General features: G+C 38.3%; 1 protein-coding gene across 4 annotated transcripts in view; it reads right to left on the bottom strand.

The window, feature by feature from the left end:
* Positions 1 to 1,074: 1,074 nt before the first annotated feature.
* The window catches only part of Mlf1 (myeloid leukemia factor 1), a 38,449-nt gene continuing 27,122 nt past the window's right edge, over positions 1,075 to 12,401 (bottom strand). The window contains exons 2-8 of one of the 4 annotated variants that reach the window (XM_046431964.2): positions 12,118 to 12,265; positions 8,377 to 8,418; positions 7,437 to 7,520; positions 5,999 to 6,127; positions 4,434 to 4,593; positions 2,689 to 2,827; positions 1,075 to 1,196 (exon numbers count right to left, since the gene is read on the bottom strand). In XM_046431964.2, the coding sequence (XP_046287920.1) occupies positions 1,091 to 1,196; positions 2,689 to 2,827; positions 4,434 to 4,593; positions 5,999 to 6,127; positions 7,437 to 7,520; positions 8,377 to 8,418; positions 12,118 to 12,265 (808 nt within the window). In that variant the 3' untranslated portion in view covers positions 1,075 to 1,090. The remainder of the gene's footprint in view (positions 1,197 to 2,688; positions 2,828 to 4,433; positions 4,594 to 5,998; positions 6,128 to 7,436; positions 7,521 to 8,376; positions 8,419 to 12,117; positions 12,266 to 12,401) is intronic. The other 3 variants (XM_046431967.1, XM_046431965.2, XM_046431966.2) reach the window with 3 other exon arrangements.

Genomic DNA, 12,401 nt, shown 5'->3' with positions numbered 1-12,401 from the left:
CTGATTCAGTTTAGACTCTCACAACCCAATCATTTCTCCTCTGAACCTTCTTGCATTGTCTCATATGTGAGCTTTTGGGAGACACCTCACATCCAAACCATAGCAGTGGGGAACAAAGTTCTGTGAATTCTCTGCCATGTAATGGGAAGAAATTATACTATTAAGCATAGTTTATTAAAATGTGTTTTCAGATTTGAACATAATTGTTCAAGTTATCAATGTAATGATTTAGGCAAAAGGAGAACAATGAAAGTGTCTATTGAGATTCTGTTGTTAAGTCAATTTAGCAAGAGTGTTACTTGAAAAGTTATGGCTTTTGACAACTTCCCAGTATGTTCTAGAATATTATTATAATATGTCAGTATAATAGAGTATGTGTAAGATTATGCCAATTAATTTCAGCTATAAAAATGAATTAACACATTTGAATTTTAGTGACTAAAGGCCTAAAACAGATGAGTAAAACAGTCAACTGTTTGTGGGAAAGAGCAGAAATGTCAAGGGTAAGCATACAACAAAGCAAAGAATATAATGTCTGAATACAATACTCATGTACATTAGTAATTTAAATTTTAAAATTTTCTTTATTTTTTTGTATACTTAGGACTAAACCAGGGACACTTTACCACTAAACTATGTCCCCAGTCCTTCTGTATTTTAAAAAAAATTTTGAGACATGATGGCTTCACTAAGTGGCTAAGGCTAGCCTTGAACCTGCAAGCCTCCTAAGCCTCCCAAGCCTCTGAGATTACATATATGTGTCACTACAATCAGCCAAAATAGTTTTTTTTAATGAACTATTTATTCTTTCCCTTTGTCAAAATAAGAGCTGATTTCTTATATAGCAGCACTACTAGTTTATATTATTCTTTTTAAAGCCTTATGCTAGCTGGCATTATAAAATTAGCTGATATTATGAAATTTGAGATAAATTATTTAAATCTTTATTAACATCACTCAAGCACAGATGTCAGAAGACAGTGGCAAAGTATGGTGCTGGTTTCACAAGAGGAGACTGGCCCACGTTTACTGCCCGGCACCACGACGTCATTAAAACAACCAACACAAAATGAGTCAAGAGCATGGCTGTTTATTTTTTGTTCATTTTCACAGGTGATCCTTTGATGTTGAGTTTGTCTCCAAAAACTTTTGGTTTTCTTCCACTTTCAAGGGCTGGACTATGATGAGATTTATCCCTGAGAAATGAATACATGCATGTTGATACCACTTTTAAAATGCTCATTGTTTTTTGAGTCATTGCAAACATGTTTAAAAACCACTGTAACTTAAGAAAGCACTACTTCATTGAACAGTTAAGAAAGCAATAGCTGTTTACCTAAGATCTAAGTGTTTGCAATTTAACAGTACTGTTCAATATGCAGCCACTAGCCACATTTATATTTAATTAAAAATAACTCCTCCGTTGTGCCAGCTATATTCCAGTGTGACTTAATAGACACATGTGTTTAATAGTTATAATATTGCACAGTATAAATATGTAACATTTTCATCACTGTAGAAAAACATTTTAGACAATGCTATTGGGCAGTACTGGTTAAAATGCTGCTGATTAGGGCCACAGATCTATAAATCATCCATAAAGAGTATATCTTCTCTAATTGGGACCTGGATTTCATATTCAAACTTAGCACTACTCGATTTTTAACCATCAAATTTTAAAGTGGGACAGATATTATCTAAAATTAAGATGAGAGCAAGTATTTAAGCATTTAATAGAAAATACTAGTGCTCTGAATTCCTGAGCAAGTACTTTACGAGGTCTGGTACCTGACATTCTGCACAAGGTTCTGGTTGGCTGGACACCACTTGTCCTGTGGCATAGGAAACCTCTGCCTTCTACACAGCCCTCAACAGTGTTCTGCTTGAAGGCCTGGGGAGGCCGTGCTCTCTACAGGGTAATTTCAACTAGGAATTGGGTATCATTTCAGTTTCCTCCAGAGAACCAACTTCCATGGTAACTCCAGAATATGTACTAAAACCTATAACTTTTAATATATGCTTTATGAAATTTGAGATAAATTATTTAAATCTTTATTAACATCACTCAAGCACAGATGTCAGAAGACAGTGGCAAAGTATGGTGCTGGTTTCACAAAGGATAATTTTTTCCCAGCTATTCCAAAGGATAATTCAAAGAAAGGCTAAATTTTTTGCAACATTCTTCCAAATTATCTAATACACATAAAATGTGGTATTTCATATACTGTCATTACATATTATACGTCTCTAAAAATTCATTTACCATAAATACTAAATTTTGAACTTTTAGGGAAGTTAATCTTCCCTAAAATAGCTCTCCCTCTCCTTTTATCATCCCTCTAGATGCAAATATCTTTAGCTCCTGTGACATATAGGACTTTATCCACATCTAGATTAGAATTCATTTTGCAAGAAGAACTGCATTATAGTATATCAATTTTCCTTAGGAGGATTTTGGCCTCTGTCTTCTGAAGTGTAGATTGCTGGTGAATTACTAACCATACAATGCTAAAACAGTAGGTTTTTTAAATACAAAGTTAAACTTGTAATGAAAACTCAGACATAATGTGAAATTTTTACATATTTTAGGAACAATACCGTGCATACAACTTGGATGTCAGAACTTTCTGGTAAGAGGTACAGCTGCCTAACTTTCCCTTAAAAATGCACTGGGAAAATGGCCTTTACCTTCTTTTCACCTCCCGGGGTCCTGCATTCTCGTGACCGACGCTGCGCATCCTGGTGTTCTCCACTTTGTGTGGCCGCCCCCCAGGGTTGTACTTCAGGACCTCAGTTTGCCACTCATCATCAAAGGCATGTGCATCACCTGCATTGAAACCAGAGCACAGGACAGTACTTGTGTGCAGCAGGGGCAGTGGGCTCCAGGAGGCCAGGGCTGCGCCAGGTATGTGGCCTCAGTCAGGGAGTCCCCGCCCTCTCCCCTTAGCTGAAGGCTGGCTTCCCTGGACATCCAGCCCTGGCCTGCCGCCTCTGGGGTAGCTTTCTGTTTATCATCTTCCTATCCAAGGGCCTCTCTGCTCTGCTGTCCTTCCCCTAAGAGGCTCCTCCCTTGGCTCTTAGCTTCTGGTGTGAGCAGGTGACCCAGTCTCCACAACCTCCAGCAGAGGCCACAGCTCCTGTTCTTCCAGGGTAGTGTTTTCCTGAACTATAGTTTCTCCAGCATGTTGATTATGTGAAATTCTCTGTGTATTTAAATGGTAAAATTACAAAGATTACAATTTCAAAAAGGTCAAGATATGGAGGCTTCCCTCTTATTGCATAATAATGGCTTTATCAAACTATCTCAAAAGAATTTTTTCTAAAATGACTTAATTATTTAAACCCTATACTATAAAACATTCAGAATACTTTCTGAAAATAGGAGATGAATACAATTAAGTTTAAGTAGTTTCACATTTAAAATGCAAAAGCTGGATTATTAATATTGACTAAAATAAAATTAAAATTTGTTAGCCGGGCACAGTGGGGCACAGTGGTGCAGGCCTGTAATCCCAGTGGTTCAGGAGGCTGAGGCAGGAGGACTGTGAGTTTAAAGCCAATTTCAGCAGAAAAGCTAGGTGTTAAGCAACTCAATAAGACCCTGTCTCTAAATTAAAGACAATATAGGGCTGGGGATGTGGTTCAGTGGTTAAGTGCCCTAAGTTCAATCCCCAGTACCCCCCCCAAAATCAAAATTTGTTTATTAAGATTGCTAATACATTTAAATATAATAAAAACTTTAATAAGAAAGGGTAGGATACTGGAAAGGCTTAAATGCACTGAAGAATGAATATAAAATCAAGAAAATGAAAATATCTACTTCATATATATGCATAATATTTTATATGGCATATACCAGGAATTGAAATCTTTAGATCTAACTGCTCAAAATGCAGAATGGTTTAAGTAAATGATGGTGAATTTGTGATTAACACTTAGGTAACTACGGAGATGTTTTTTGAAAAAAAACACGATGGGTGGGTGAGTTCAGATACACACACATAAGCTAGGTGGTAAAATGTAACCTGAAAAATGTGTGTGCATTTGTGTACATAAAATTGCTGGAAGGAATTCATTAAAGCATAGCTGACACTTATATGGGGTTGGGTTGTAGATGATTTTTATTTTTACGTCATCCTTTTCAAATGTATTTCCTTGATAATAAAACATATCTAAAAACTAGTTTTGCCTACTGATATTATTAAAACATAATTCAAAAAGTCCATTTTATAAGACAAGAAAAATAAATGAGACTCCGCATTGCCAAGAATCCCTGTAAAAGAGATGTGCCGTTGACGGCTGAGACATAGTCCTATTGTATTCGCTCCACATTGGTCATGAAGCACAGCTCAGGATGTGCTGTTCAGAGAAAGCCAAGTCTGCACATGCAGCGCTGCTTCCCTGTGGGAGGCGGAAGCGGCCTGGCCACTCACTCTCGCACATGTTGAAGAACTCCTGGTTGACCTCTTCATCCCCAGTCTTGGTGTTCTTGCACTTTTTGATGACGTGAGCCCGGTCCTGGATATGATGGCCAACAGCCATCTTTTCTAGTCCCCTGTCAGTATCTCTCATTGCTCTCCTGGTTTCCTTTATCTGCAAAAAATGAGGGGGAAAAAGTGATTTTGTTATTACTTAAATAAATACAGAAGAGACGGCTTTGACATAAATCTCCAGAGGCACATAGCTTATGGAGATGGGGCCACAGAGTCATACTCCAGAAGTTCCCAGTAACCACTCAGTTCTGGCCCTCCCACCAGGGGGGCAATAAAACTGGCATCTGGTTTCTGATATTTCCTGAACTGCTGAAAATGAAGACCCCAGAACAGTCAGAACCAATGCAATTTAACCTTTTTCCAAACTGTAACCAAATGTTGAAACAGAGGATGCTCCAATTCTGTAAGTACAATGCCTTCAAGGGCCTAATCTTTGGCAGTATAACAGAAGTTAGTTCACTGCCCACCTAAATAAGGCTGCTACTCACTCCCCAGGCGGGCTGACAGGCTTGAATCTCATGGTGATGATGCTCTCAGCTCTATGGAAGGGTCAGCACACTATTTATGACAGCCAGTGACAGCAACATGATTGCTGTGAGACAGCCACGATTCTACTGTTAACATTGAAGATGTTGCTGCTTTCAGCAATTGAAGACCAAAATGTGCACAAAGCATATGCTGAACCCAGCAAGGGCAGCACAAAAGGGCGGGGTGTGTGTAAGAACTACAGAATGAATCACCTCACTTCCAGTAGAGTCTGGTGAACCTCAAGTTTTATTACCAGTACCAATAAGGACACAAAGAAATGGGAATTCCCATGCCAAAGTTTGTAGAACCCAACAGTTTTGGTCACTGTGGGATAGCAACATGGTCATTTCTAAGATAAGGAACACACAGAAGTTGAAATTTAAAAAGCAAGGCTACGGGTATCAACTTAATAACCTCAGAAGCTGCAGAGCACACATGTAGCGATGATGCCACATGCAGGAAGTACAGGAACCTGAAAAAATAACCCATTGTATTCTATGATGCCTCCATAAATAAGAAAATTGTAAAACACCTATGTGAATGACAAGCCAGAAAACAGATATCTCTTGGAGGAAGAAAGAGGAAAGGGACCTCTGGAGGACTACATTGGAAGCTTTACTTAGACAACTTGAGGCAAATGAGAGAAACATTGTGGTTTGACTAAGTGGGGTGGCAGGAATAAGGTAACCATCTTATGTCCTTTCTGTAACTTAAAATATTTCATTAGTTAAATTCATTTACTTCAAATAAACTGAAAGTAGGTAATTCATGACACAAAGGCTTCTTTTAGTGTCCCTCGTCAATATGCAAAGGTAATAAACATCAGCAGACACTCAGGAGAAGGGAGTCACCATCATGGGGCGCCAACAAAGCACCAATAACTGAATGCAGCCAAGCTTCACTGGCTCCCAGCGCCACCACAGCCCCAGCCCGCAAGCCCACTGCACACAGCTCTGAGAAGGCGAGTCAATACGTACTCCTCCCGGAGCCATACGGGTCTGAGTGGAGGCCTGGAAAACCTTGGGAGGCTCATCTCCTACTTTGGAGTATGTCATCACTGAAGAAGAACAAAATGAATGTCCATTTGGATCCATTGAAAGCTGACCCTAGAGGCAAAAAGAAATATTAAATTCAGAGTCTAGTCAAATTGAAAGAATTAATGCCAAAGGGTCCAAATAAGTAACAAGACTAGCTCTCAACTCTACCAAGGTTTCTACAATACCAATATGGTTTATCCAGAGGGCACCCAGGGGTCCTAACATCCTTCACTTTTTGATACCAGTTCCCTTTCTCCTTGCAAAGAACAAGTGGTCCACTTGAGTCTTTGGGTCTCTCCGGCTCAGATTTAAGTAAAGATGCTGTGCCCTTGAAGCTCGAAACACATCCCAGTCAGTGGCTGACCCTCCATGCACTCCTGCCCACATGGGCAACCATACATAGGCCAGGAAGTTTGACGCCCTGCATGGGTACCAGTGTGAGACTCTAGGAAAGGACTGATGATGCCTGGCTCCAGGGCACCCTGAAACAACCCAAAGATCGTGTGCCTCAAGTCTTCTTCAGAAGGAGTTACTTCTTTTCCACATAATATATGGGAGAAGGGCAGGTGCCCTCGAACAGGTTTATGAGCACCTGGACTGCCCGACTCCAGCCCCTAAAATCAAGCCTGAAGTTTCTGTTCTCAGTTTTTTAATATAACAAAGTTTATTTCTTAGATGCTATGGATACTTTTAAGTAGACAGGTTATAAATTAGACAAATAAATTCAAATAAAAGGTTTAATTATATTAGTTACTCAGCAGAATAATGTTTAGAGGTTGATTTTTTTTAATTATGAACGTTATCTAATGTTACTTTTCCCACTTGTAGGTTGTGAAATAAATTTAGTGGAATATGACCAGGAATTTTAAAACATGGAATAAAATGGAAAATATCAATACACACTATGAATATTATGATCATTTTCTCATGAAACTTTTTAAAATTTTCTTTTTAGTTGTAGATGGACACAATACCTTTATTTTATTTTTACGCAGTGCTAAGGATCAAACGCAGTGTCTTCCACATGTGAGGCGAGCACTCTACCACTGACCTACAACCCTAGCCCTCATGAAACTTTTGTTTCAGGTATATTTATAAAGTATATAAGTACTGTGTATGGATTAATCATGTAAGATATTTTTGGCTACTGCAGACTAAGAGTTAAAAATGTTTAAAAGCTACTATGAAGACTATAAGTTCAAAGGCAGCCTCAGCAACTTAGACCCTGTCTTGAAATAAAAAGTAAGGAGAGTGGAAAGTGTCTCAGTGGTACAGCACTCCGTGTTCAATCCCTGGTACTAGATAAATAAACAGCCACTCTAATATAGGGTGCCGATGACTGAAACCATGTTCTTTTATCACTATTTTTAGTACTTACAAAATTTCTTTGTAACTCCTGCATATTGTTTCCCATATTTTGCATCATTCGGTTCATTGCCTGGAAAGGGTTGCCATCGGCGTGCTGCAGGACATCAGGAAGCATGTTATTCACCCCAAGTACCACACAAAACAGCAAACCAATCTTCCCCAAATAGCTGAAAAACTTCTCCCCAGTTCACTTAATGGGATCTCACGCAGCAATCAGGCAAAAATAATTTTAAAACTATAAAATGAGAGCGGTTTGTTAAGGAAGCAATTAAAGCATATGCAAAAATGCCAAACAATGGTAAATGATTAGGGAACTGTAATGCTATATACATGCGCATAGAGGTCATATGTGCCATGATGGCTCAAATCTAGCACAAAGGAATAAAAAACACTTTTCAAGAGAAAACAGATACAAACGTTCCACATTTGAGGTACTCTATGCTACTCCTTGGAATGCTTTTAGGTATGCTGGAAACTAGCAACAGACTCAGAACCAAAGCCCAAAGAATCAGGCATGGAGAAATGACAAAGGCAGAGCATCCATATGTGTGCCTGGGCAAGAAAAAGCAGCTTGGACATGCTGGCCACAAACTCCTAAAGAGGGTAGCCAATCTGAGCTCTTCCAAACACCTTCCCCATCTTCTAGAAAGTCACCACAAGCATGTCAAGACCTGCGACTCTCCAACACAAGTGAGGAGCCAAAGCAAGTGAATCTTAAGTCTATCAAAATCTATGTTTTATTTCCAAAGACTGACTTTATGTATTTTTATGTGACACATGCCTAAACACTATGACAAATTTAAAATTTGAAAGGAAAGGTTTCAGTACAAATACTAAAAAGCATTATGAAAAAGCATTAGTAGTGAGATGCATGCCAATTCAGTCTAAGTTCATGAAAAATAAATATGTCAAAAAAATTGCTAAAATGATTTATGTCTCATGATACGAACCAAACCACCAAAACTGCCGAAAGGCATGAGAAAACTCCTTGCCTAGAAAGATAATGTCATATTAATTTTGGTTATGATATTTATAGTAGTCCCTGAAAAATATAAAAACACACTAAACAACCACATTACTCACAGCTGCAAATATTACAGAAACTTTTAATAAAAAAGACTCAAATGTATTTCTAAATTGTCTGTCATATTCATCACAGAGCCCGACAGGAGCCTGGCGGACAAACAGAGAGGCCATATGTCACTTGAAGTATGACTACTCTATGGTAGGGCAGTTGAAAGAAAATTTATGTGCTATAGATTAAGGTACACATTTCTCAAAGGAAATGCAACTTTATACCAGACTTAATTAAAACATAAGGTATAATAATTATGATTAAGTTATCTTTCCTTTGCTCAATTATTCTATACTTTTAAATAAAGATCTGTTAATTTTGCCTGTAACCAATTACCAGTGAGATCGGGTGGTTATTTGTTTCCTGGGTCTAGTTTCTTTCATTTAGCATAATGTCCTCCAGATTCACCCATGTTCTCACAAATGACAGGATTTCCCCTCTTTCTGAAGGCTGAATTATATTCCATTGTGTATATACACCACATTTTCTTTATGCATGGACCTGTTGACAGACAATCCTTTCCTTCTCTTGGCTACTGTGCATAATGCTACAACAAACACACAGTGCAGACATCTCCTAGACACCTGATTTCATTTCCTCTGGATACTCAAAAGTGGGATCATTGAGTCACATGGGGGCTCTCTTTTTAGTTTTTTGAGGATGCTCCACCCCATTTTCTGTAGTAATTACATTCCCACCAACAAGCATTCCCTTTTCTCTGCATCCTCGTCAACATTAACTATCTTTCATCTTTTTTCTTTTAAATACTTTTTTAGTTATACATGGACACAATATATTTTGTTTATTTATTTTCATGTGATATTGAAGATCAAACCCAGTGCCTTACAAGTTCAAGGCAAGTGCTCTGCCACTGAGCCACAAACCCAGCCTTATCTTTCATCTTTTTAAAAAACCATTCTAATAGATGAGGCACTCTCTCACTGTGGTTGTTTTTCTTTCTTTCTTTCTTTCTTTTTTTTTTTTTTTGGTACTGAGGACTGAACACAGAAACACTCAACCACTGAGTCACAACCCCAGCTCTTGTTTTGATTTAGAGACAGGGGTCTAGCTGAGTTGCTTAGGGCCTACCTAAATTGCTGAAGCTGGCCTTGAACTCATGATCCTCCTGCCTCAGCCTCCTGAGCTGATGGGATTACAGGCATGTGCCAACCACACCTGGCTCATTGTGGTTTTAATTTGTACTTCTCTAATTATTAGCGCGGCTGAAAATTTCTTCAGGTACCTATTGGTCATTTGCCTATCTTCTTTTTTTAATATTTTTTAGTTGTCAATGGACCTTTATTGTATTAATGTAGTGCCAGAAAATTAAACCCAGTGCCTCACACATACTAGGAAAGTGCTCTTCCACTGAGCTACAAAACCCAGCCCTGCCTGTCTTCTTTTCAGAAATGTCTGTTCGGATCCTTTGTCCATTTTTAATTAGGGTTATTTGTTTTCTTGCTACTGAGTTGTTTGAGTTCCTGATATATTTTAATTTTTTTTTTCAAATATATGGTTTGCAAATATTTTCTTCCATTCTCTGGGCTCTCTCACCACTTTGTTACTCGTTGGCTTTGCTATACAGAAGGCTTTTTAGTTTGATACCACCCCTTTATCTAATTTTGTTTAATATTTATTTTTTAGTTGTAGTTGGACACATTTAATTAATTAATTAATTAATGTGGTGCTGAGGATCGAACCCAGGGCCTTGCATGTGCTAGGCAAGTGCTCTACCACTGAGCCACAACCCCAGCCCCCGTTATTTAATTTTGATTCTGCTTGAACACGAGGCACATTTCAAGTGGTCAGGAGATGTGAGGCTAGGGGCTGCCATATTGCACCGTGCACATTCACAACGCTGCCATTGAGAAGGAGAATGGAGATTTACAGAAGAGGCCTGAGGGTTTGCCATTCTTCCACTGTGTCTACGAAGCAGAGTGCTTGCTCATCAGAGATTCTGCTCACACCTCGATCCCGCAATTCCCAGTCTTGGGAACTGTGAGAAGTAAATTTCTGTTGTTTGTAAGCTGCCCAGTTCAAAGGATTTTGTTATGTTAGCCCAACTATGAGAATAAGGGAGCGGTTATTTTAGTTTTTATTCAAATATTGATCTTGACTCTCCTTTTTCCACTTGACTTTTATTATTTGATCATCACAATTATGCAATCATATACCTTTGCTGTTTTTTCTTGACTTAAAGCCACTTTCTCAAGGCAAATGTAACGTGAAATATGAAACATGGTAAAATGATAATAGGCTAAATTATAAAACTCATAAACTGTAGTTTCACAAAATTTTTCTACTTGATTATATATTTCTGACTCTACTTCCTATTAAACATTCAGTGCTTTAAGCACAATGTCCAGGAAAGAAATGCTCACCTCTGCTTTCAATGGATGACCAGCAGAGCCATAGTTTCAACAGGAAATTTCCTGTCTTCAACAGGAAATCTCAACTGAATTAGACAGGTCTCCTCTCTATGCTTACAAAGCAGGGCAATGAAACTGCCACCTCCTGCTTCCTGAACAAAAACTGCAAGTAGCCAGTTTATGCACATAAATATAAAGTGCTATATGTAGCCTATTTATTCCTTGCCATGGTTAGAGCAGGCATAAAAAAATCGTTTAATGCTCTGATGATTTTTCATGTCCATAATTCATTTTTATGTCCTCTTAGAAAATTTTTCCTCTGATGTTAAACTTTTAAGTAAACTGACTAGCACTAATATATATATTATATATATATATATATATATATATACATATATATATATAGTCATATATGCTTATATATATAATGTGTCATATATGTTTTATATATATAATGATAATACCACTCACTAAATAAAAGAAAATAAATTTGTGAGTTGTTGCTTGGCAATAATATTGATGAAAGAGAATGTAAAGGCTATTTTCATTTTAAGTGGCAAATGTAATGTTCTTAGGACTGTCTAAAATATTTTGCTCTACATAAGCTTACTGCAAAGAGAAAATTAAAAAAATGTTTTTCTGGAAGATTCTGGAGGTTTCCCATTAGCCAATTCAATGTTCCTTGAGTTTCAGAGATCCACACTGTAACAGCAGAGAATCCCTTATGGATTTGTTACTCTAGAACTGCCATTCCCAAGGCTGAAAATACAACAGAAGCAGAATCAGCAAAAGAGAAAACAGTGAAGCCATGAATGTCCTTGAACTTTTTGAGCAGAGGATGTTTTAGCCTTCAGCCCTACTCACAGATGAGACGTGGGAACATGCTGCGTTGGGCAAGGTTTCCGAGATGTGGCTAAAGGCTAACCATGCCCTGTAGAACAGGCATCCTGCAGAAGGTCACTGTTCCCTGGTCCAATAAGATAAAACTTATACTACAGGTTTCACCATGTGTCAAAAGATTTTTTATAGAGTATACAGAGGAAATTTTCCTGGTTTGCTCTAATTTAAGACATAGGAGGAGGTTTTGAGGTGAGAAGTATGTCTATGAAAAGTAAGAAGTTCAACTCTGGCTTACGACCACAACCCTGTGGTCCTTGAGGCTCTGATGGCATGGTGGGCCCCTGCAGTTGGCAGCTGTGCCAGACACATGGCCTCAACACTTCCCATAGCCAGTGCAAGGAACTCACAGTAAAGGAGTCTTCGTTGTCGTCCCATCCCCGGTGGCCACAAGCTCTCCCTCCACACTCAGAGACATTGAGCATGTCTCTCCCAAATGGAACAGAGAAACTCCTCATCATCTGCCGCATATTTTCTCGGTGTGCATGAAAAGAATCACTGAAAAGACAGAGAAGAGGTAAGACTTGGGATTTAAATAACAAGTGGGCTAAATACTACAAAGAATTATTTGGGGCTAATATGCTTGTTAAAGGGGCAAAAAAAAAAGTAGAATTATTTCATTAAAAAACTTACA

Source organism: Marmota monax, unplaced genomic scaffold, assembly GCF_021218885.2.
Source record: "Marmota monax isolate L192 unplaced genomic scaffold, Marmota_monax_Labrador192_F-V1.1 WCK01_AAM20220418_F8-fsc00022, whole genome shotgun sequence".
In the NCBI taxonomy this organism is placed as follows: Eukaryota; Metazoa; Chordata; class Mammalia; order Rodentia; family Sciuridae; genus Marmota; species Marmota monax.
Note: the sequence above shows the minus strand (reverse complement) of the source record. Positions and strands in the feature narration are given on the sequence as shown.